This window comes from Camellia sinensis, chromosome 1 (assembly GCF_055761805.1).
Source record: "Camellia sinensis isolate YWXY chromosome 1, ASM5576180v1, whole genome shotgun sequence".
NCBI lineage: Eukaryota > Viridiplantae > Streptophyta > Magnoliopsida > Ericales > Theaceae > Camellia > Camellia sinensis.
In genome coordinates this window covers 36,216,319-36,241,725 of record NC_138961.1, presented here as the reverse complement: position 1 = coordinate 36,241,725, position 25,407 = coordinate 36,216,319, and the positions used below count along the sequence as shown (strand labels likewise).

Sequence of the window (25,407 nt, the reverse complement as noted above, 5' to 3'; positions counted from 1 at the left end):
TATTTGGACCGTTGAATTTATAGTTTGCTAGTTTGTCAATGTTGAAAGAATAGATATATTTTAATTTTGACTATTTTAGTTAATTCATAATTAGATTTGATTCAAATTTTGTAATTTGAAATAGGTTGTTTCTAATCCGTCAATCCGTTTGAGTCGCTAAGTAAAAACCGCTATTATTTGTCAACCGCTATGCTGATTTGTGATGGAAAAATGGTAGTTTTTAATGATAAATTTGTCAATTCGCACACGCCGTGTAATTTCTCTTTTAGTCTCAAACCACAACAAACTGCACCACACACACTCCTAATTTAAATGATTTGAACCATTCATCTAACAAAATATTTTGAGAAAATTATTTATAATTGTATTTAAGCATAGGTTTGTCTTTAGTCCTAATCGGAATGGATTGAATTGTTTGACCGCTATGAGCTCATCACGGAGCCCAAATTGTTTAATATATAGAATTCGTCGAGTATTTTATTTCTACAAAAAATTATGTTAATTAGATATCAATAGCCACTTGATCTGTTGATATTTCTGTTAACAGTAAATATGATTTAAAAAAAAATTATTGAAAGAAATATGAACTGATCAACGTGATTTTTTGCAAGAATAAAGTATTCAACGAATTTTACACATTGAACAGTTTGAATTATCAAAACAGACTCAAAATAGACCTTAAATAAGCCGAAGTAGCCGGTTCAATTGAATTGTCCAACCGAAGATAATCAAGTCCCTTGTAATTATATGGTCAATTCAAATTCGTCATCAAGAAATGGATGTTAAATAATACAATTTTGAAAATGAATTGTCCATGTTTTGAAGATAAATATGATTCTATTACATAAGTATAATTATTTGATGAACCTAATTTCTTTATGTAACTGATTTTTCTAATATTTTTTACAAAATTAGCAATTTGAATTAGCAAAATAATAACATAAATTAAATTAACAAAACTCAACAACACATCCAATTAGGGCCAATAGAGAGAATTCATTCTAAACAGGCTCCCATTCATTTTAAAAAAAATTAAAATAAGCCATGTGATAAAAAAAGAAAAAAGAAAAAAGAAATGAATAAATCCCGGGAAAGTAGACACGGGTAGATTTTTAACAATCCAAAAAAGTAAATTTTACAATTTTAAATGAAAAAGTGCAGCATCTCTTTGGTCCCATTCGAGTCAAAATGGAGCCAATATGCTTTCAGCGAACATATTTATGCTCTCTCTCTCTCTCTCTCTCTCTCTCATCATCCACTTCCTATATAGAACGCCTCCAATCTCCCTTCATCTCTCCATCTCTCTCCCTCTCTACACAATCAATGTTGCAGTAAAATAGCTCCATTTTCGACTCCGTGATCGTCTTCGGCTCTCATTTTCGTGTTTGATCGACACTTCATTCTCCAAGAAGCTCACAGATCAACGATTTCTGACTATCTTGAGGTAGATACATCTTGCACCACTTCAATTTGAGTAAATCGTTGTCTTTCGAACCAGATCTCAACTTATTCAGGCTTGTATTGTGATAATTATCGGATCAATTTGTATTTCAATGTGGCGAGAACCAAAAAAATTCTTATTGATTGAAATGCTTCTTTTTCAGATCCGTTATTTGACTCTGATTTTGCTTTCTGTTTGTGTTCTTGAAGCTTTAGTAGTAAATACGGTTGTTTAAGAGGCAAATCAGATCTACAGAGAGATATTCAAAACTATGTCGTTCACCGGCACACAACAGAAATGCAAGGCCTGTGAGAAGACGGTTTATCCAGTTGAGTTGTTGTCTGCGGATGGAGTTTCTTATCATAAATCATGCTTTAAGTGCAGTCACTGCAAAGGAACACTCAAGGTGACTCCAACTTCACGTCTTTATTTTCATTTCTTTTGTTTATGTAGAATTCTTGAGAATAGAAGACAAGAAAAAGGATATTCTGTATATGAATTGATAAGATATTTTTAAAAGCGACCCTACTAACGAATGCAGTAAAATATTGTCTATAGTGGCTTCATTAAGTGTCCATGTCAAACCATAATTATTTTATTTTTTCTCATAAAATTTTTTCCTAAACCAACTTTTTCGTCCAAGCTAAAAAAGTCTTTAATTCCAAAAGCCAACTAAAAAAGCTTTTGCCAAACGGTAGCTATGTGTATTCTGTGTATCTGACTTTGTTATCGATTTCTGTCTTTGTATGAAAATTATGTACACAAATTTTGTTAGTATGTCATTATCCTATATTTGTTTGTTACAACTTTGTCAAAAAACTAAAAAAACAGATCACTAGGGAGGCAACATACAATTATTGTTTGGTGCATGGCAAACCAAATGTAATATGGCCTAGCATATTATACAGATCTTAACTGCATTTGTGGAGATGTTTTTGTTCGGGCTATTATGCCAGATTTTGATGTCAAAGATAGGCAGGGGGTACATTTTGGATAAATGTCAATTAATTTATCTGGTGAATTTGTTTTCAGCTGAGCAATTACTCCTCAATGGAGGGTGTTCTGTACTGTAAGCCTCACTTTGAGCAGCTCTTCAAGGAGACGGGTAGTTTCCACAAGAACTTCCAATCACGTACGTCTTAGAATTTTGTCAAATTAAGTCAATGGTTTTTGACAGGTCTGGTTTTTATCTTTTTAATGACCAATGTATTTCATTTTTGACAGCTGCAAAGTCAGCCGAGAAGTTGACTCCAGAGCTGGTAAATTTTTCCATGACTACTACATGTTTTTGTACTAACAAGTGGACTACTTTTGCTCATGCTATGTAATATTTTGCTTATGATTCTTATTACCTTGTGTCGGTTTTAGACAAGGTCACCCAGCAAAGCTGCTAGCATGTTTTCTGGGACTCAAGAAAAATGTGCAACATGTGGTAAAACGGCTTATCCACTTGAGAAGGTAGGATTCAACACTGAAAAGCGCATTCTTTTGTTGTACTTGGAAAAGTGACTGCAACATCATCTTCAGTTGCTTGCCTAGATTGTATTTTCATTCATCTCTCATTTTTTTACTACTTCCTAATGGCCCTAACGTGGTGGATTTGTGGGCTTGTTGAACACTTTTTAGTGTTTCATACTGAAGGGATGCAACGGCTATGCATATCAAAGATTTTGCGACAATACTCAATGTGAAATATTAGTTAATTCATCTGCTGTGGTGACACTTACAATTAAGCCTTGGAAAAAGAAACAAGAGGGGACAAAAAAACTTGCATTATTATATTGTAATTGCCTTGATTAAAAAATGCTATCTTACCTAGGCTTTGGGTATAAAATACACAGTAAAAAAATCAACTTCAGCAGTAACCAATGGTTTAACGGAATTTCAGCAAGTGGGTTTTTAGGAATCTTATTTGTGATGATGTTAGTCATGTGAGAATATAGAATATATTATTGTGTGTTTTGTACAAATTAGAGTCCTATTAGAGGCATGATTGTGTTAGAGTCCTATTAGAGACATAATTATAATTATATTTGTATTTTCCTTTTTGGTTTAGGATTTAGGGCTATATAATCTAAGGTCTGATTGTAATCTTTGATACAATGGAATGTACAAAAAAGCTTTCAGAAATCTTACATGGTATCAGAGCAGGTCACGAAACCCTACATCGTCGGTCTTCTGTCACCAGAATCGCGCGTCGTTGGTTCAAACTAGTTCGCGATCCATCTCTCTCACAAAACTGGTTGTCAATCGAAGCTCCTTGCTTTGTGGGTCGTTTGTTCGTCTCTTTACGACGTCTAGGTCTGGTTCCTCTCGTGACCCATCTAGTCAACCTCTGGTTCGTCTCTTTGCTCTCTCGACCTTTGACGTGGTTCCTCTTTTTTTTGGTTAACTTGGTCGACCCATCTGTTTGACGTGGTTGCAGTGCTTCGACTCCTCACAGCTCAGTCTGCCTCTCTCCTTCTGGTTCTCTCGACTTCCATTTGTCTCTCTCGGCTTCTCTTGACTTCAGTCGGTGGTCTCCCTCTCTTTGAGTTTGCTAGTTTGCTTTGGTCTTTTAATGGTGATCTCTCTCTTCGTGTTTGATATCTGATTTCAACCCACCACAACCCATTTGTGCTAGTTTTTGGGTTATTACAATTTGACCCTCATATATTTTGAGTTATTACACTTTGCCCATACAGATTTTGAGGATTACACTTAAACTCTTGGTTTGGCTATTTTGTTTAATTATACTTGAACCTCTCAGTTTTCTGATTACTGTGATGACTCTGGCTTCTAATGAGTGCGCTTTCTGCCATCAAAAAGGCCATTGGATGTACCATTGTCCTAAGAAGAGATGTATGTCTGCCACATCTTTTCAGCAGTCTCATAATCAATTCTGGACTTCTCCCGTTGCGTACACTACATCCGCTCTAGCTCCTGATCCTAACTTGGCTTCCTTAACTGCTCAGATTAGTTAGCTTCAGCATATATTGTCTACCTCTCAGCCATTCCCATTTGCCTCTATTGTATCCTCTCTTCATTCAGGTTTGCTTGGTTCTTCTTCAGGTATTTTTTCGTCTGTTTGCATTTTTGACTCTGGTCTTTCTCATCATATGACTCCCCATCTCTCCTTACTTCAATATTGTACTCCTCCTCCTTTTCCTATTACTGTCAATGCTGCTAATGGATCTGGTATGTCTGTTGTATCTGTTGGGTCTGTCCTACCGTCTGCTATATCTGTTGTCTCTATTCCATCTGTTCTTTATGTTTCTCAGTTATCTGTCAGTTTATTATCTGTTGGTCAACTTGATGCCGCTGGTTTTGATGTTATCTTTTCTTCTGCTATCTGTTCTGTACAAGATCGAATGTCTAAGCAGTAGATTGGGACCGGCCGTAGAATTGGAGACCACTATGTAGTGGAGAGCTTGCATCTGCCTATAGCAACCTCTTTGACAGCCTTTTCCTCTTTTCAGTTAGATTCTCTGTCTAGTCCTTTCTACTTATGGCATTATCGATTAGGGCATTTGTCCGCTGACCGCTTACGGTTTTTAGCTCAGTCAGGTATTTTGGGTAAAGTTTCTCCTAGTGAACTTACTGAATGTCGGGGGTGTAAACTTGCCAAAATGACAGCCTTACCTTTTCGTAAAAGTACTTCTATATCTGATATATTGTTTTCTTTAGTTCATACTGATGTTTGGGTCTACAATTAAAGTGTTATGGTCTGACTCGGCTCGACCATTTATGAGGCTTTGTTCTCCCAAATTCCTAACTATTCCCTCCTTCGTGTGTTTGGGTCTGCTTGTTTTGTTCTTCTTCCCCGCAAAGATAGGACCAAACTTAGTGCCCGGTCTGTCCTCTGTGTCTTTTTCGGTTATAGTCCTACTCAGAAAGGTTATCGGTGTTACGACCCTGTTTCCCGTCGTCTTTATGTCTCCCGTCATGTTGCCTTTCTTGAACGTCTATTTTACTTCCAGCTTCCCCTTCTCACTGCTCCAGTTTCCAAAGAGGATTTGGTTCACATTGACCCATTTCCTTCTGAGGTCTCGTCTGATGAGTACATTTCCACTGTTCCCCCTGAGCTTGTTCTATCTTCTCCTCCTATACCTCTAGCTACTTCTCTTCCTTCGGCTTCTTCTCCTCCCCCGTTGCTAGTTTATTCTCGTCGCAAGGCTCCTCCTCCACCGGTTGTCTCTGGCCCTGCTGCTGCTCCTTCTGCTTCTGACGACTCTAATCCTACTACACACCGATATCCTTCTCGAGCACGTCGTTCTCCAAACAGGTTGGATTGGTCTAATACTTGTTTTCTACTTCCTATCGTACCTTTTTGTCTGCTATTCACTCTTTTGTAGAACCTCAGTCTTACAAGGAGGCTTGTCAGGATCCTTATTGGGTTCAAGCTATGGAAGATGAGTTGTCTGCTTTACAAAAAACTAGTACTTGGGAGTTGGTTCCTTTGCCTGCTGATAAGAACCCGGTTGGTTGCAAATGGGTCTACAAAGTCAAGACTCATTCTGATGGTTCTCTTGAGCGTTACAAAGCTCGTCTGGCTGCCAAAGGTTTCTCTCAAGAGTATGGTATTGATTATGAAGAGACATTTGCTCCTGTTGCCAAAATGACTATTGTCCGTACTTTGATCTCTGTTACTGTTGTTCGTTCTTGGCCTCTTTATCAGATGGATGTTAAGAATGCTTTTCTTAATGGCCATCTCACTGAGGAGGTTTACATGCGTCCTCCCTCTGGCCTTCACCATCCCTCTGGTCAGGTTTGTTGTCTCCGGCGTGCTCTGTCTGGTCTAAAACAGTCTCCTCGTGCTTGGTATGATCGATTTCAGGCTGCTGTTACCAAGCTCGGGTTTCATCATTCTGCTTCCGACTCTGCTTTATTTCTGCGACATACATCGGCTGGTTTTGTTGCTCTCTTACTCTATGTGGATGATATGATCATCACTGGCTCGGACTCTTTTGCTATCTCTGAGGTCAAGCAGCATCTTTTCCGCACCTTTGAAATGAAGGATCTAGATCCATTACGGTATTTTCTTGATATTGAGGTTACTTCTTCTCCCAAAGGCTATTTTCTGTCTCAGGCCAAGTATGCTAATGAAGTCATTCATCGTGTTGGTCTTATTGATACTAAGGTTTCTGATACACCTATTGAGCTTAATGTGAAGCTTAACTCTATTGATGGTGTCCCTCTGGATGATCCCACTTTATATTGCGAGTTTGTGGGTTGTTTAGTTTATTTGACTGTCACTCACCCTGATCTTGCTTATGCTGTTCATGTGGTTAGTCAATTCGTTTCTGCTCCTCGCTCTACCCATTGGGCTGCTTTGGTTCGCGTTCTTCGCTATCTCAGGGGTACCATCTTTCAGGGCTTATTGTTGTCCTCTACTTTCTCTTTGGACTTGGTGGCTTATGCTGACTCTGATTGGACCGGTGATGTTACTGATCGTAAGTCTATGTCTGGTTTCCGTATGTTTCTTGGAGATTCCTTGATCTCTTGGAAAAGTAAGAAACAATCAGTCGTTGCTCGCTCTACTGCCGAAGCTGAGTATCGTGCTATGGCTCATGCCACTACTGAGATTGTTTGGCTTCGTTATCTCTTGTCTGATTTGGGTGTCTCTCAGTCTTCTCCGACATCTCTCTATTATGACAACCGCAGTGCTGTTCAGATTGCCCACAATACTGTCTTTCATGAGCAGACGAAACATATTGAGATTGATTGTCACTTTGTTCGCCAGCATCTGCAGTCTGCCTCTATCTCGCTTCCTTTCATCCCTTCGGCTTTGCAACTTGCGGACTTCTTCACCAAGACTCACACCACCGCTCGATTTTAGTTTCTTCTTAGCAAACTCTCAGTGTTTTCTGCTAAAATACCTTGAGTTTGAGCGGGAGTGTGAGAATATAGAATATATTATTGTGTGTTTTGTACAAATTAGAGTCCTATTAGAGGCATGATTGTGTTAGAGTCCTATTAGAGACATAATTATAATTATATTTGTATTTTCCTTTTTGGTTTAGGATTTAGGGCTATATAATCTAAGGTCTGATTGTAATCTTTGATACAATGGAATGTACAAAAAAGCTTTCAGAAATCTTACAAGTCAATGGGGCGACCTTGTGCAGTTGTCCATGTTACTGGATGATTATTGACAGAAAGGAAGGGATTGAGCGAAACGTGACTGATAGAAGCACAAAACAGGAGATTGAGAGTGCACTTTTGATTACAATTTACAAGTGCTTGATGAATTGTACAGAAGGAAGATTTAGAAGATAAATGTGTAAAGCCAATTTTGTTCTTTATTGGTGTGACCAAACAACATCTTTATTGACTCAGCTTGTGGTTGAGATGAGGTGATTAGGATGGATGATTAAAAAAAAGGAACCTAGAGATGAATGTGAACTCTTAACTTGTTAGAAAACAATGGGTATCTCTCTTTTGCTCTCTGCAAGTGCAAACAATGAGGATATGTGGTGTGGTGGATCCTGTGCTAAGGAGTCAAAATGTAGGGGTCAAAGGGGCTTTGAGAGCAACTTTTGGTAAGGATCATGCTTGATCTTGGCTTTGTATAATGTTTGGCCGTTGAATTTCTGAAAATATAGAACTATAATCTTGTAAAATTATGCAGCAAGTCACATGCTTGCGCATTTCTATGGACTACAAGCACATGCATATATATACATGTACATACATAAAGAATCTTCTTTGCGAGTGAGCGAAAAGTTTACTTCTTGACTAAAAGCATGTATTCCTTCCTTTTCCTCCTTTATTCTTTGTTAGGTTTTCATTCTTTTAAGTTATGGTAGACTACAAAAGTATAAACACTTCTTTCTAAACAGAACTCTTCAAAGAATGGTTAAACAGAACTCTTCAAAGAATGGTGGAGAAGAGACACTTTGTCTCCATTTTCTTTGATTCTCCCTTTTACTCTTCTAAAATTTTTGGAATAGCTTTTGCCTTTCTTAAAAAAAGTGAATCACTTCTAGATCTTTGTAGTTTTGCCAAATGAAAATGTTACAATGTCCTACTACCTACCAGCTTTATTTTCAAACTTGAATGCTCTTTTGAGAAGTGCAAAATATGTCATCAGTTGCTGATAGGCATCAGCTGCATAATTGGGGGCTCAATTTAATGTTTTATCAAAAATATATTTTGAATTGATACTTGCTTTTACAGCTCAACTCGAGTTAACAAGCTTAAAATGCTAGTTAATTACAGTTGGGTATGTGGATCCATTTCCTTCAATGTTGGCCATCTACCTACCACGACCTTCACCCTTTCTCTGGTGTAGGAATGACTGTAAATTTAAGATGCTAAGCATAACACTATGGAGCTTTTGTGAAATGTGTTAGATTTGAAACCCTGTAACCTAGTTACCATAAATTAAATGACCAGGGTCTCTTGTAAGCAGTTTCAAGGAAAAGTTAAAGTCCATCACTATTGGATAATCTTATGTTTTGTTTTTTTAGTAGTAGATCTTCAAGACTATAAATGCATTTAACCCTGAGACATGTACTAAAAGTCCAGCTAAGTAGAGTTTAAGATCCTGTGGGAAGCAATAGTTGGTTTGTTGTGCTTGTGTGCTCTTGTCAATATAGTCTACTTACATTTTGTTTTAATAATATTGGTTTCAGGTGACTGTGGAGAGCCAGAGCTATCACAAGTCATGTTTTAAGTGCTCTCATGGTGGCTGCGCTATCTCTCCATCAAATTATGCAGCCCTCGAGGGCATTTTGTATTGTAAACACCATTTTTCCCAGCTGTTTAAGGAGAAAGGAAGCTACAACCATCTTATCAAGTCTGCATCAATGAAGCGCCCAACGGCCTCTGTTCCAGAATCTTAAACTCATATCCTTGCTAATTGTCTATTTTTTTGCACGGGCTTGTTTTGTTTTGAGTGTATCTTCATGATTTCTCTTTGATCTTTATGCTGGAAAACTGACTACTTGGGTCTTTTGCGTCTTATTTTGTTGTTGTTTGATTGATATGTGGGATTCACACATTCACATTTCCATGAAATGGCTTTTGGCAGGGCTCACCTGCCAATGAGGCTGTGTGCCCGCCTCCGTGTCATCTTCTTCCTAATGGTTGTTAATGGAAGTTCAAGGTGATTTTTATTTTATTTATTTATTTAGATTATTGAAGTTTTTAGTAACCGTATTGCTTGGTGCCTAGCAATTTGATGCCTGGGATGATGTGTTATGTTTTGATTAATTGTTGCGAATTCTCTGCTGAATATCTGGAAAATTTATCACAATTTAAAAATTGGGATTATGGGTCACTGCTGTGGTAAATACACAGCAGTGACTGTTGTGGTTCATTTTGTGATGCATTATGGATTTATTTTTATAATCTGAACCGTTCATGTTGTAGGATTTGTTAAGTACTTCAAGCCTGCCAAAAATTATATTAATCGGATATCAACAACTATATGATCGAATTGCATATTTTTATACTATTTTTTAAAAGAAAAACTTATTGTTTATTTTTTTGGTTATCAATTATATAGTTATTGGTATCCGATTAATATGATTTTTGGTAGGCTTGAAGTACTCAACAAATTTTACAAAATGAACGGTTCAGATCATAAAAATAATCCCATAATACACCACAAAATGAACCACAACAGTCACTGCTGCTGTGTATTTACCACAGCAGTGACCCCAAATCCAAATTTTTTTAGATGTATTTATCTTATTTTTAATTTTAAATGAGTTTAATTGAGCTGATCATAAATTGATAACATATAAATATATTCAACAAAGTTAAAAAGTTAGCAAACTTTAAAATGTATTTCAATTTTATTTGTTTATAAAGCGAGTTGTACTCAACAAAATTTTAATGAGTTCAACTTGAGTAACATAAACAATTTAACAATTAGGGAAATTTTGGTAGCTGAAATTGTGTTATTCTAAACTTTTGTTTTTATTACAGCATAATGAAATGCTTTTAATTTGAGTTGTGTTACAAGCAAATTTTATCAATTTTTTTACTCGTGTTGTGCGTATCATATTATTATCTTGGGTTGTTTTTCAAATAGTAAGATTTTTTAATTACATGCCACATTTATTATGAGCTAAAAAAATTGTAAAATTTATTAATTTTTACAGCATTCTTTTCAATAGAAAAAAAGGGTAAAATCTTGAAGCCTTTGAGAAATATATGTATATATATATTTCAATAAAAGTGATTTAGTTTATTGAAGTGGGCACTATCATTTCATCTTTTCATGTCATTTATTTTTTTGGTTTAAATTATATACATGGTGGAAAAATTTATCTCCCCTTTTAAAACCTTGGTTTCATACCTCATAATATGATTTAACCAAGTGGTTGCAATCAAGTCTTAAGTTCATTTATACTTACAAAAAAAATAAATAAAAAAAAAAAATCTTATATATCTGAACAAGTCGATGAATTTAAAATTTAGAAGTTTGTATTTTATGATTGAACTTGAGACAATTAAATTAGATTGGATATTAAGGTGTGCTAGTTGAATTATAGCTAAATTACAATTACAGTACCCAAAATTTATTTAAAATATGAATTATTTTTTGTAATTTTGAAAATTATAAATGTATCCTTATAATTTTTTTAATATTTTATTTTACAGAATTAATAGCAAAAAATAAAATTCTTAACTACTCTCATATACAATAATAAAATTATAGAATTATTAATTAAAATATATTTTTAACATCATTAAAAATTATTAATTGACTTAATGATTTATTAATAAAATAGATCATTTGTTATATAATTAAAAATTTAAAAGAATAAGATATAATTTTCAAAATTACATGGAACGATCTAAAATTTAAGTAATTCTCAACGAATGTATTTATAATTTACTCTTGGATTATTCTTTTGCGGCATTGCTACTTTGGCAATACCACTCAAGTTCATAATTACAAAAATAATAATTAACCCTAGAAATTTACATTCACCTCCCCTAATTATAGGGTTAGATATAGAGTTATTCGACACGTGAAAACCGTCCAATTCGAATCATCTGCATCTATTTGGATGGTTTTACATAATCATTAAGGTTAGATGGGGGTTAAGATTTTCCTGTTTTGCAGGTTGTGGTTTTTATCCGTACTCACCCGGCCGCATCTATATATATATATATATTTAAAATTTGGACTGTTAGATTTTCTTATAAGTTTTGTAAGTATGTAATCTTAATCTTCTCTTCTCTCACTTACTTGTAAGTAAACAAATGTTTTGTAACTTGTTTTGCATTACAAGTGTGGAAACCGAACAAAAATTGATAACTTGTAATAAAATGAATAAAATGGCTTATTCATGGTTATGCTTATTGTTTTTCGCTAGTTAGTGGGTTCAGCAAATCTTAAAATTAATTTTTCAAGAAAGATGTTTGTTCTATTTTTATTAAAACAATTATGAGTTTTGTTTAGTTTAGTTTATATCTTTTCTAGAAATTAAATATGAATTAATTGACTGATCTTGACCTGTGCTTATGGTTTGTTTCTTTCTGAAAATAAATTTGATAGATAGGTTGTAATTTTTTAGGATAAATTATTTGGAAAATATGATTTCATTGTTAGATAATGTCTTAATGGGACCACATAATTAAATGTGGTGTTATCATTTATAAGAAGCCTACAATTTAAGTGATTCAATTTAGTTAATAGGGTTAAGGGTATATGTGTTATGGACCTAATGTGTAGATACTAGTTGTATAATTTCTATTTCTATGAGGGGCAGAAATAGAAATTAAAACATATTGGTTAAAGTTGGTTTTCATTCATTTTTAACTTCCACAACCTTTCATTTGAAAACCAATAAATAGAAATTAAAACATATTGGTTAAAGTTGGTTTTCATTCATTTTGAACTTCCACAACCTTTCAGTTTTGAAAACCAATTACAACCTTTAAAAGGTTATGGTCCCTATTCCTTCCCAAGTGAAAAAAGGTTTGTTTTCTAAATCCTCTCAAGGAAAACATAAGGCACCAAAGGGGAAAGGATTAGAAGGCAATAACATAATCAATAACAAAGAGTTTATTGATAATCACGCTTCCGTTTAACCGTTCATCAATGGATTCAGGTATGTCATTTTGTCTTGATTTCTTGATAATACACATGGTAAATGATCCAAAGTGTAAGGTTTATGTTTTGAAATTTATGTTAACATTCATGATAAGAAATATGTGATTTTATGACCCAAAATAATATTTAAAAAATAAAAGAAAAACGCTGAGAAAGAATATTTAAAAAATGAGAAAAAGCAAGCTCAGAAATAAATTTTTAGATGAAAAGTCCAATCCACAAACTACCCGCACATCAGCAAATTCTATTTGCACAAATCAAAATCCGTATTGTGAAAATTGCGAGTTCAATTTTTCCTAAACTGTAAATATGTGAATGGATCCAAATCACAAACTGAACCGTCAAAAATTGGTTTGTAAAATCCCTACTTAATTATGCCAAAGTGTGCTATTTAAATTATATTTTCTTAAAATCTTAAGAAAATAAATGTAATTTATTTTAATAATTTTTATGAAAAGAATAACACCATCACAAAAGTACTCCATTTCTCCTTTTCGTACCCAAACAACGACACCGTTTGTTAACTGCCTTGTGGCGGGAACGAATCCATTTCCCGCCAAACAGAACCCCAATTTTCTCTCTCCTCATATATAAACCACACAATGTAGTCGCAATCTCCCCTGCACCACGACCTCTCTCTCTCTCTCTATAAGGAAGATGTTTGAGCTAAGGCTAGTGCAGGGGAGTTTACTGAAGAAGGTTCTGGAAGCGATCAAGGATTTGGTGAACGATGCCAACTTCGATTGCTCTGCCACTGGCTTTTCTCTCCAAGCCATGGATTCTAGCCACGTGGCTCTGGTGTCCCTTCTCCTCCGATCGGAGGGTTTCGAGCACTACCGCTGCGATCGCAACCTCTCCATGGGCATGAGCCTCGCCAACATGGCCAAGATGCTAAAGTGCGCCGGCAACGACGACATTATCACCATCAAGGCCGATGACGGAAGCGACTCCGTCACTTTCATGTTCGAAAGCCCTAGTATGCTATCCCCCTAAACCCTAACCCTAATCCTTTTCTCTTTTTTTTTTTTTTTTTTTTTTTTTTTTTTTTTTTGTGAACTTGAATTTAATTTGTGAGTTTTAGGGTTTTCTTTGATTTGTTTGATTTCTAGTTGTCTTGTTTTTTTCTCAATAGATTTGGGAAGAACAAATCGATGTGTATGTATATGTATATTATATATGCATGTATTTAAATACTTGATCCTTGTGGCCAAAATGCAACAATTTGCAAAACTGAAGCATAAACTGACTTAGCTGATTCCAAATGACTTGAAAACTGACGAAAATTAGGTGAATTTGAGGGTACTTGGAGGACCGATTTACTTTTTCTTTGGTTATCTGTCGTGAATGTTTGATATATTACTCTGTATACATGTCAAATTCATGGGTTGTTACATAATAGTTCCTATTTGTACCTGCAAAGGTTGCATTTATGAATTGTTGCTCTTTTTTTTTTTCTATAGTTCTTTCAATTCAGGTTTGAAAGAATTTGTAAGCCCCTTTTGGTGTTCTATTTTTCATAGGTTTTGCAGTTTATTTAATCTGAATTCAAACCACAATTTGGATTGTTGGATTTTTATTTGTTGTTCTTATTTTCCACTCTGCATAATCTCATTATTCTTCTTTCTGTAATGTGGGAGTCACTGATTGCTTCACTTGCAAAGAAAGGTCTTGTACTTTAATTTAATTTTGCACCAAATGAACCATTCTTATTTTCGTTTTGATTATTTTTGGATACTATTTGATAGAAACTACACTAGGAAGTCACCGTTTTCATAAATGAACATGGGATTATTTTCCTAACATTTTTGGATTTTGGAAATATATCTCTTGATTCGTGGTTCAAATTGATTTATTGAAGCTCAAGATAAGATTGCGGATTTTGAGATGAAGCTCATGGACATTGATAGCGAGCATCTTGGGATTCCAGAAGCGGAATATGATGCCATTGTTAGGATGCCATCAGCTGAGTTTGCAAGGATTTGCAAAGATCTCAGCACAATTGGTGATACCGGTACTATATCTCTTATCACCTCATTCAACATCACCGATCCTTTTCTCCTTAACTTGTTACTATTTTATTTTTTAGTTCCTTTCTAGTTATGATACGCTGTGCGACGATGTTCAGAATTCTAATTGTGGGATGTAATGTGTTGTTGCAGTTGTAATATCTGTGACGAAGGAAGGTGTGAAATTCTCCACTAGAGGTGATATTGGCACAGCCAACATTGTTTGCAGGCAGAATACTTCAGTAGACAAGGTTTGATTTTGTGCATTGTTCAAAATTGCTCAAATCTTTTCAATATATTTTCTAATGCAAAATTTCCTCTAATGTTTTTTTTGTTTGTTAATGTGGATGTTCAGTGAGAATGTTTGCTTCATGTGTCCAAGAAATTTGTGCTTTTGTTTTGGGCTAACTAAATAATAAATGCATCTTGCTTTTTACCCATTATAATTTGCAGCCTGAAGAAGCTACCATCATAGAAATGCAAGAGACTGTCTCGCTGACTTTTGCACTAAGGTACATGAATTCATTTGCAAAGGCCACTCCGTTGGCAAGCCAAGTGACTATAAGCCTTTCTTCAGAACTACCCGTGGTGGTTGAGTACAAAGTTGCGGAGATGGGTTACATCAGGTTCTATTTGGCTCCTAAAATAGAAGAGGAGGAAGCTGAGGGTCATGTAGAGACTGTGCCTCAAGTGGAAACCAAGTCTAAAGCTAAGAAGCCTAAAACAGAGGTTAAGCCTATAACAGAGGTTAAGCCTGATGCTGACGTTGAGAATGAAGCGAAGGTTGAGCCTGAAGCGGATTCTTGCATGGAGCCTGAAGTGGAAAGCAAGCCTCAATTGGAGGATGTCAAGCCTAAGAGGGAAACTAATGGCAAAGTTGAAGTAATGGATGTTGAGTAGTTTTATCTTAGCAAAGATTATATCATTTATGGAGGTGATAATTCACATTGCATTGGAAGAACTTTAAGGACTTCAAATTTTGGGTTCCAACTAGTGTATGTCAGATGGAGCCTTGTATGGAAATTTTAGTTTTAGCAGTTTTTAGTATTCTAAATCCAGTGGATATGGTAGATTTTGTGTTAGAAACATCAAGAGTGAGTGACAGTTTGAGTTGCAACATGAAATGGCTTGGGGTTGTGTATGAGGTTTGGTCATTGTAAAATCTGCTTCCTTTTGCATTTGATGGAATGAATCTATTTGTTTAACTGTTGATTTCAGTTTCAATTAAAATGCAATTATCTTTTTGTTGCATTGATTTATCTTGTTATTGATAAGGTTATATGATCCAACTTTTGAGTGACCCGAGCAGGTGTTTGGATGCATGTTTATCTGAGAAAATTTGTGTTGAATGAGCTTGATAATGCATTCCAATTTTTGGTGGATTGAATATCTTCATGATCACACAAATAATAAAATGTTTTACAGTGATAATACCCCAAAAATCAGATAAAAACTTTTTATTCGATAGGAATTTGCTGCCTTTCATGCAACATAGAAGTTTTTTTTTTTTTGGTCAAAACATGAAAATAGCAGTTAAAATATTTTATTTGAAGCCCTATTAATGATCTTAAATTTTCCATTTTAATCTAATTGTAGTTGTCTGGTGTGGAACAACTGACTGTGCCTCCAAGAATGATTTCCAGGCATGATCCCTTCTATCTTGTGCCCTTTAGTTAGGGAATTTGGAATTTGAGAAGAGATTTGAACAGAAAGGAAAAAATGATGTAAAATTAAGTAAAATGTAAGTATATTTGATTGACGTTTTATCTATTTTTTTCTTTTTTCTTTTTAAATTCTTTCACAAATTCTCCAACCTTAAAAGTGAGAATCTCAAAACCATCCAAGTTACACTGCCCGATTCTGGGTTCATCTCTCGCTGGGCTTGATTCTCTTCTTCTATTCAGTCTTTTTCTCCTTCAATGTTAGCATATAGCAACTGTAATTCAGGTTAAAAAAAAAAAAAAAAAATTTAATAAAACATAGATGTTATGCTGCAACACAAGTGGAAGTATATGAAGTCATTTTTTGTTTTCCTGTTCACTATTATTAAAAAAACACAATAATACCTCAGAGAGTTTGCATGATGACATACTACTACAGACACAGTCTCTGGTTGGTCTGATTGAAGGATGTTGTCTACGAGATCTGTGCAGCTGTGATAAGCACTGTGGGTTCCAAGTCCTTGATATGACGCAGTGGAGAAAGCAGCACATCCCTAAGCTTTTCATGAATAAACGTATCCTGCACATACCATAGCAACGTGGGAAACCATTTAAGACAATGTTTTTGTTTTCCTTGCAGATGCTGATACTGTTTCCTCTTTTTTTTTGGGTTCCAACAGGTAGGGAACGGTAAACATACCTGGGAATTGGGGAGGTACACAACAAATTTAAAATCCTCAGAATGATTTGACTCGAGAAGATAATCCTTCAATTTATGCAGGCCAAGAAGGTCATCAAGGGTGTCATGATTGAACCCATTGTTGACTGCTCTGAGTAGATGATGAATATGTTTTGGATTATTATTTTTCTGAAACTTTGTGTTAATTATCGGTCCTGAATAATTTTTGTTGAATGTCAACCATGAAGGGGAAAATGACATTACTTCAGGGAATGAGAATCATCTTTTGATGGATGTGTTGGTTCATCCCATGTGAGCTCCTATTGGAGAGCCCACTTTCTCCACCCAATGGAAGTGGCTCTCCCACTCTACCAACCCCATTAGAGAGTGGAAGAAGGTAGGTGGTGACCAATGAGGCTCTCCCTCATTGGTGTATAAATAGAGGTTGAGGGGAGAGTTGAAATGGACAGAGAGAGAGAGTGAGAACCAAGAGAGATCAGAAATTGAGTGTGAGAGCTGTGAGTTGAGTGAGTTTTATCTCCTCCTCTGTATTTGTATTTTTGCTCCATTTTAGTGATAATTCTCATTTCTGTCCGTGGATGTAGGCATTGGGCCGAACCACGTAAATATTGTGTTCTCTGTGTGTGTGAGATAATTCTCTGGGTGTGTTTGATCCTAACAAAGTGGTATCAGAGCCAAGTTGTACGTTTTTCGGAAAAACAGAGCGTTGTTTCGAAACTGCCCAGAAATCGTATTGCTCGAAATCAGATTTTGAGCATACTAGGAGCAAGGGCTCGACGAGAGGAGTCCAGAAACATAAAGCACACACCCAACGGAGCCCGGACGCGCCCTCACGCGCCCCTGGAAGTTGGCGCGTGAGTCCCAGTCTCGACACGCGCCACCACGCGCCGATCAGGCAGACGGCGCGTTATCCCACTCTCACCCACGCGCTCCACGCGCGGACGAAGGAAGAAGACGCGTGAGTTCACTCGCGACACGCGCCGCACGCGCGGGCACCGAGCCGCTCGAGCCGGAGCCGCGTTGACCGAGTTTGAGCCGCTGACCGAGCCGCTGACTGAGCCGATGACGTCAGCCTGACGTCAGCATAACCGGAGGAGTAATCTGGTGCTTCGCAGGCGCACCAGATTCTGCCGATCTGAACCGTTAAAATTGTTTTGGCTACATCTAAGCCATTTGAGGTCCGATTTGGGTGATCCAATAGTACTTTCCAACTATTTGGAATATTTCGGACACATCCGTACGGTCAGATTTTGCAAATAAACTTTCAAAAATTTGCAGTTTTTATTTTGGCAATCCGAAGTGCTTTTCCGGCTAATTTGAGTAGTCCGGACTTTACAGCAAAGCCTGTTTTTCAAACAGAGATTATTTTCTGGATGATGGGGGAATCCACATCAGTTTCAGGGCCGATGATTCGGTTGAACGCTTCTAATTATGCGATATGGAAGCCGCGGATGGAGGACATCCTGTATTGTAGAGATTTGTTTGATCCTATAGCGCTAAAGGGGGTCAAACCAAATGGAGACAAGGATGTGGACTGGATAAAAAATAACCGGAAGACTGTCGGTCAAATCAGACAGTGGATTGACCACAGTGTGTTCCACCATGTTGCCCAAGAGACAGACGCCTATGCCCTATGGATGAAATTGGAGGGCATGTACCAGTCCAAGACCGCACGGAACAAAGCCTTGATAATGAGAAGGCTTATAAACCTGAAGCTGAAGAATGGTGTGTCTGTTGCTGAACACACCAGTGAATTCCACAGCCTTGTGAACCAGCTTGCATCTATCAAAATGGAGTTGGAGGATGAGATGCAAGCATTATTATTACTCAGTTCCTTACCAGACAGCTGGGAGACGTTGGTGGTTTCTCTCAGTAATTCTGCACCCGAAGGGAAGCTGACCATGGGGATGGTCACAGACGCCTTATTCAACGAGGAGGCAAGGAAGAAAGAGATGGAAGGAGAGCAGTCCCATGCCCTTGTCACAGAAAGTAGAGGCAGAGATAGAGAAAGGGGCAGAGGTAGAGGAAGAAGTAAAAGCAGAGGGCGTTCACAGTCCAGACAGGACAACACGAGGAGGTGTTTTTACTGTGATCAAGAGGATCACGTAATAAGAGATTGCCCGAAGAAGAAGGCGGACAGACAAGCCAAAGAGAAGGCTAAGGGACACGGAGGTCCCTCAACTACAGCAGTTGCAGTGCATTCCTCTGACGATGAAGAGGTGATGCTTACAGTCTCGTCAGAGTTGAAAACACCCGGCTGGATTTTGGATTCAGGGTGTACGTTCCACATATGTGCGGATAGGAAGCTTTTCTCCACTTACCGAAGAGTCAGCGGTAGCATTATCCGGATGGCCAACAACACAGTGAACAGAGTTGTCGGCATAGGAACAGTGCGATTCCTTACTAAGGATGGAAGAAAAGTAATTTTATCTGAGGTCCGACATGTGCCAGGAGTACGGAGGAATCTAATCTCCCTGAGTATGCTAGATCTAAAAGGAAATTGTTTCTCATCTAGTGGCGGGGTTCTTCATGTACGCAGAGGTGATAGAGAAATGTTGCAAGGCAAATTGTGCAACAAACTGTACAGACTGGAAGGAGAAGTTTTGACAAAGATGAGTGTTGTCAAATGCCAGTCGAAGGGTACAAAGAGAGAACATACGCAACCAAAGCGTATGATTGAGCAAGGCTTTCATCAGGAATGGCGAAAACGGTGCACGGGAACGCAAGGAGGCAGTTCAAAGGTGCACAGATCTGAGCCAGTGAAGCCTATCTTGAAGAAAGTTCAGAGCAAAGAAACCAAATCTGTAGAGACTATGCCAGTAAAGAAGAGAGTTTCTTTTGCTTCCGTGTTAGAGACATTTTGCAACCTCTCAAAAGATGCATGGAAGGGAGGGATGCAATCTCAAGTCGCAAAGTGAGCTTTGCAATGCACTCCAATAAGGGGGTGCGAGCACTATGCACGGAGTTGCATAGTGATACCTTGTACAGACCGATGGAAGTTGTCTTGGCAGAAGGGCTAACTGTCAAACATCAGTACGGACGTACAAGTGAGACTAAACCGAACATCAGGGATTGCAGCACAGACAACGGGCGTATGAGATCGCTGGGAAGTTGTTCTAAAGTGCAGAAAGCAAAGGCTGGTTGTTCAGAAATAAGCTCCGAGCAAGGAAAATTGAGGATGTTGATGTGTCACACTCTGAAGTTTTCTAGTTGCTCCCGTGTTCATCATGCAAGGAGTTGCACGGTAATGCAAGGGTATCCCGAGCAGGGGGTGCAGGACATCCAATCAGGGGGTGTCAAGATATCTTGGTTGCGCAAGTTCAAGCATAGCAAGTGAAGATATCCGAGACAGGAAGCGTGGAAGAGATTTGTGGGAGATAGGAGCAGAGGCTCTCTCCAAATCAGAGAGTGGTGTGAGTTGAGTTGAGGATGTAGGATTCCCTCCTCCTCTTGTATCTCTGGTGTATTATCTCTAGCTTTCAGGGGATGCAATGTCTCAGTGAGGAGATGAAGATTCTGTTGGTCTTTTGGGCGTGACAAGATTAGCAGCAGTGTATGGACTGGATCACCTCACATGAGTTGAGGGGGTGATTTGTTGGTTCATCCCATGTGAGCTCCTATTGGAGAGCCCACTTTCTCCACCCAATGGAAGTGGCTCTCCCACTCTACCAACCCCATTAGAGAGTGGAAGAAGGTAGGTGGTGACCAATGAGGCTCTCCCTCATTGGTGTATAAATAGAGGTTGAGGGGAGAGTTGAAATGGACAGAGAGAGAGAGTGAGAACCAAGAGAGATCAGAAATTGAGTGTGAGAGCTGTGAGTTGAGTGAGTTTTATCTCCTCCTCTGTATTTGTATTTTTGCTCCATTTTAGTGATAATTCTCATTTCTGTCCGTGGATGTAGGCATTGGGCCGAACCACGTAAATATTGTGTTCTCTGTGTGTGTGAGATAATTCTCTGGGTGTGTTTGATCCTAACAGGATGGATTTCTTTTTGTAAATCATAATTTAGGAGGAACAAACATTTACACAAACTCATCTTTTATTTCTCTCTCTCTCCTCTCCTTTCTTCTTTTATCTCTCTCTCTCTCTCTAATATATATATATATATATATTTAAATAAGTGGTTGTTACAAAAAGCCATGGTTTTGTGGGAAGAGTAGACAGCAGATGATCTGCTCCCTCCAATTACGCTCAGCAAGAGAGAATTCTAATAGGATCCAATTCATTAAAAATTAAAATTGAAACAAAAAAAAACAAAAAGAAATGAAAAAAATCCCCAAAAAGTAGTGTGTGAGTGATTTTCTGACCACACTGCCCGCTTAGGAATCAGCTGGAGAGCACCGGCAGAATAGATGGCACCTGTCTGACCTGCAACAGAAAGAGAAGATTTCGGCGGTAGTTCGTCCACCCGGGGGCACTCTGACGATCAAGTCAGTGTATCTCTCAAAGATAATCAATAGTGCTTAATTCACTAGACAGAATATATATTACGTACCTTAGACCCATGGGGGTGCCTCTCTTTTATAATTAACTCAATCCTTGTCCCACTAGAAGCCTAGTTTCAATGGACTCTTGCTCAGTGCTTATCCTGAACTCTCCAAGAGATAAAGATAAATTCCCTAAGAGTTTTATCCTTATCCATGCCATAGTCCTTCCTTATTTTAGGACTCTTGTCCCCTATCCACTTATCTCGGCTTCCGATATCTTCGGAGATAACCTCGGCCTAACCGAGATGACCTCAGCATAACGACCACGACACGTGGTATCTCGGCTGAAACGTCGGCGTCACCTTGCCATGTGTTGGTACTCAAAAATATATCTCCACAACTGCCCCCTAGGTTCTATTACCTCGGCATTCTGAGGTGATGGAACCTATATTAGTACCTCACGCTAATTCATCGGGTTAATCCGATATCATCATCGTAGGCCGACATGTTTTCTTAAAGATCAAGAATTCTAAGTGCTCTTCCTTGTTTGTGAGCTGTCGTGCGCAAACAACTCAACTGTTTCAGCCACGCGTCTTCTTTTTACTGGATCGTACTCCGAACGTGCTTGTAGATCGTTTTTGCGCCTGTATGCTCCGCCTGACAGATCCGTTTTTCTAGAATCATTAATTTCCTTTTTTGTTGCCGTTTCAAGTTTAATCAAAACTCTTTCTTTTCCCCTGTCTTTTCACTTTACTTTTTCGCGTTTGAAGCTCTTTCTCTCTCTTTCTTGCTTTACCCTTCGAAATCCTCCATTGCTCAAGCTTCCAAAGTTCTGCAGCCACCGGCGTCCGCTTTCTTCGACTAGGTTCATGCTGATTCTCCGGTCCGCCACTGTAGACACCCCATTTTTGACTGACCTTAAGACTCAGATGTCACTGATTGAACGTTCGGTGATATTGCATATTGCGCTCATTCAGAAGTTTCAGAGTCCCGGCTGCAAGCCTTGCCTCCGGACTTCTGAACTCTTTCGTGCCTTGCCTCGGTTTGCGAATCAGGCTCTGTTTTCTCTGTTTTCTCTTCCCGAAGGGAGGGAGAGGTCTCGTAGACCATCTCTCAGTGGCCGTAGGCTACGTTTTGTGGTCGTAGGCCATTTTTCCCGTTTGGAGCCCGGTTTCCGATTTTTTCAGAGCCGACGGCCGTGTGCCTCAGTTCGGGACCGCTTAACCACTTCCGTTTGCTCCGGTTTTTGGCATACATCTTATTTCCTCCCTTTTGAGGGACACTGGGGTCCGAGAGACCAACTTCGTGGTCAAACGCCACCTCCGGTGCTTAACAGTCAGTTTTCGGGCCCCCAGACCGCGTGTTTTGGCCCCCGAACCTTCGTTTTGCATCGGTTTGGGTTCATTTTTGGTGGAGACCTTATTTTCGTTGTTAGAAAGGTTGTAGGAGAGTGGGAGGCCAGCAATTTTTCTGAAAAACCAGCTTTTTTTTGGTCAAAAGTGATTCAGCATGAATCCAGGAAGGAGGAAAACACTGCGCGACTTCACCGAAACGAGCATAACTCTTTGCATACTTGGATTTAAGATATGAGGTTATCACCATTGGAGAGCTTACTTCTGGGGCTTCATTTTTCACTCAAGAATCTCCTAAGGACAAGTTCGGGTGGGGGAGATATGGTTGGTTGAAGTCCGTTTGGACAGAATCTGCGCGGCTTCACGAAAACTGGCATAACTTTTTGCACAGGAGGAATTTTGATGCAAGTTTTGTAGCATTGGAAAACTAACTTCCGGGGCTTCATCCTAGGGGGTGGCCGACCACCTTGAGCCTTTTGACCTGGTCGGCCGGCCACCTTGCCTTTGGCCCTTTTGAGTTGGCCGGCCATTCTTGCCCTCCTGAGTGTGTTCCAGCTGTGCCAGCTATTCTGCACTTTACCCACTGTCCGAGGGTCTCCCCTTTTTCGGGAAAATTTGAATTCATTTCCCCCCCTTTTTCCTCCACTCATTTCCCTATAAAACCAGCACTTCCAGCTGCATTTTAGAGGGTTACAAGAATTGGTTTGGAGCTCTTGCATTAAATCTCCCTCTCTCTCTACTCCAAGCACCAAAACACCCTTAATCCTACACCATTTACCCTACACCTCATAGCACAAGGCCTCCATCCTCCATTCCAGCAACTTGAGGCTGCTTTCTAGAGGTGAAGAGCTCCCAAAATTGGTTCAAGAGCTGCCGGTCCATTGGTCTACAAGGGTGAGTCCCATTTTCCCTCTTTTGTGCCTTATTTTTCTTTGTATCTAAGCCATACTTGCTAGCATTTTTGGGCTCCGACCCAAACTGTAAATAGTCATATTTTGAGCCCCTTTTCATGTTTCATTAAGGGTCTTTCTCTGTTTGAGGCCAGCAGCTCTCACTTGCCTCTTTAACTCTCTTTTAGGCCTTATTTTTGCATAGTATTTTAGGCCTATTTTTGAGTTGTTTTGGACTTTTCCATAAACTGTAAAATAAATTTTTTTGAGACCCTCTCCAACATTGTTGAAGGGCTCTCCTCTGTTTGAGACCAGCAACTATCACTTGCTTCTTTATCTCTCTTTTAGGCCAATTTTTGCATAATATTTTAGGCCTATTTGTGAGTTGTTTTGGATCTTGCCATAAACTGTGAAATATCTTGTTTTGAGCCCCTCTTCAACATTGTTGAAGGGCTCTCCTCTGTTTGAGAACAACAGCTGCCACTTGTCTCTTTACCCCTCTTTTAGGCCTTTTCTTGCATGATAGTTTGGCCTTATTTGTGATTATTTTCGTGGCTGGATGTAAACTGTAAAGTGCCCTTTTTTGAGTCCCTTTTCAACTTTGTTGAAGGGCTCTTTGCCATTTGGGGCCAGCTGCTGTCCCTTTGTGTTTAATCTCTCTTTTGGGGCCATTTTTGCATGATAGATTAGCCCTATTTGCATTCATTTTTGGGACTTGTTATAAACTGGAAATATGCATGTTTTGGGACTGTCTTGTATCTTTCTTCATGCTTCATGATAAAATAATGCATGTTTTGTATAGCTATAGGCCAATGCGTATGCTTAGTTTTGTGTTTCGGGGCCATTCCATGCATCGGGTGCCATGTTTCCATGCTTCGGGATCATTTTGCATCACATTTCAGTGCTGAAACTTACATGTTTGTATGCCACATTTCGTGCCTTGCCATGCTTTGTTAGAGTGGCATTTGTGCCTTAAGATCGGTCCTCGGTTTGCGTGCATGTGTGCACGCATTTCGAGTGTCTCATTTTCATCTCATGGCTACTGATGTGAGTGTGGCTGAGGTCCATTCATGTTGGTGTAAGTCCATTGTGTATTGTGTATGCCATTTCATTCCATAGCATTGTGTATGCTAGGTTGTATGTTAGCGCATTGTGTATGCCATGTTACCTTGTGCATCGTGTATGCCATTTCATAGCATTGTGTATGCTAGGTTGCATGTTAGAATCGCATTCATACATATCATGCATATTGCATTGTGTTTGGGATAGGAGTTAGCCCGATCACGGGAAACGAGGGACGTTTCATTCTTCGAGTGACGAAACGTGTCTCAATTCCCAGTCACCGACACTCATATGGTGTCAGAGAATCAATTTGGATTTATGTCTAGTAGGTCAACAATGGAAGCGATCTATATCTTTTGAGGAGAGTAATAGAAAAGTATAGAGAAAAGAAATGAGACATTCATATGGTGTTTATCGACCTTGAGAAAGTATATGATGTGGTGGGTGTTAGAGAAGAAATGGGTGACAAAATATTACATTGATATGATTAGGGACATGTATGAAGGGGTGGTAACCACTATTAGATCGATTGCTGGGGAGACAAATGAATTTCCTATCATTGTAGGGTTGCACCAAAGATCTACCTTAAGTCCTTATCTTTTTGCTTTAGTTTTGAATGAGTTGACGAGAAATATTCAGAATGACATACCATGGTGTATGCTTTTTGCAAATGATATCGTGCTAGTGGATGAGACTAGAGAATAAGTTAACACAAAGTTGGAGATTTTGAGAAAGCACTTGAATCTAAAGGATTCCGGATAAATAGAATTAAGACAGAGTATATGGAGTGTAAATTTAGTAACAGTAACAA

General features: G+C 38.4%; 2 protein-coding genes across 2 annotated transcripts; both read left to right on the top strand.

Moving 5' to 3' along the window:
- Positions 1-1,139: 1,139 nt before the first annotated feature.
- LOC114274909 (LIM domain-containing protein WLIM2b) lies at positions 1,140-9,578 on the top strand. The gene is made up of 6 exons (XM_028216888.2): positions 1,140-1,444; positions 1,651-1,847; positions 2,474-2,573; positions 2,666-2,700; positions 2,810-2,899; positions 9,058-9,578. Exons 2-6 carry the CDS (start codon positions 1,713-1,715, stop codon positions 9,265-9,267), a joined length of 570 nt encoding a protein of 189 aa, XP_028072689.1. The 5' UTR covers positions 1,140-1,444; positions 1,651-1,712; the 3' UTR covers positions 9,268-9,578.
- A 3,417-nt stretch (positions 9,579-12,995) lies between these two features.
- Positions 12,996-15,708, top strand: LOC114274908 (DNA sliding clamp PCNA). The gene is made up of 4 exons (XM_028216887.2): positions 12,996-13,473; positions 14,356-14,508; positions 14,657-14,754; positions 14,957-15,708. The coding sequence occupies exons 1-4, from the start codon at positions 13,155-13,157 to the stop codon at positions 15,401-15,403; spliced, it is 1,017 nt and encodes a 338-aa protein (XP_028072688.1). The 5' UTR covers positions 12,996-13,154; the 3' UTR covers positions 15,404-15,708.
- Positions 15,709-25,407: the final 9,699 nt, after the last annotated feature.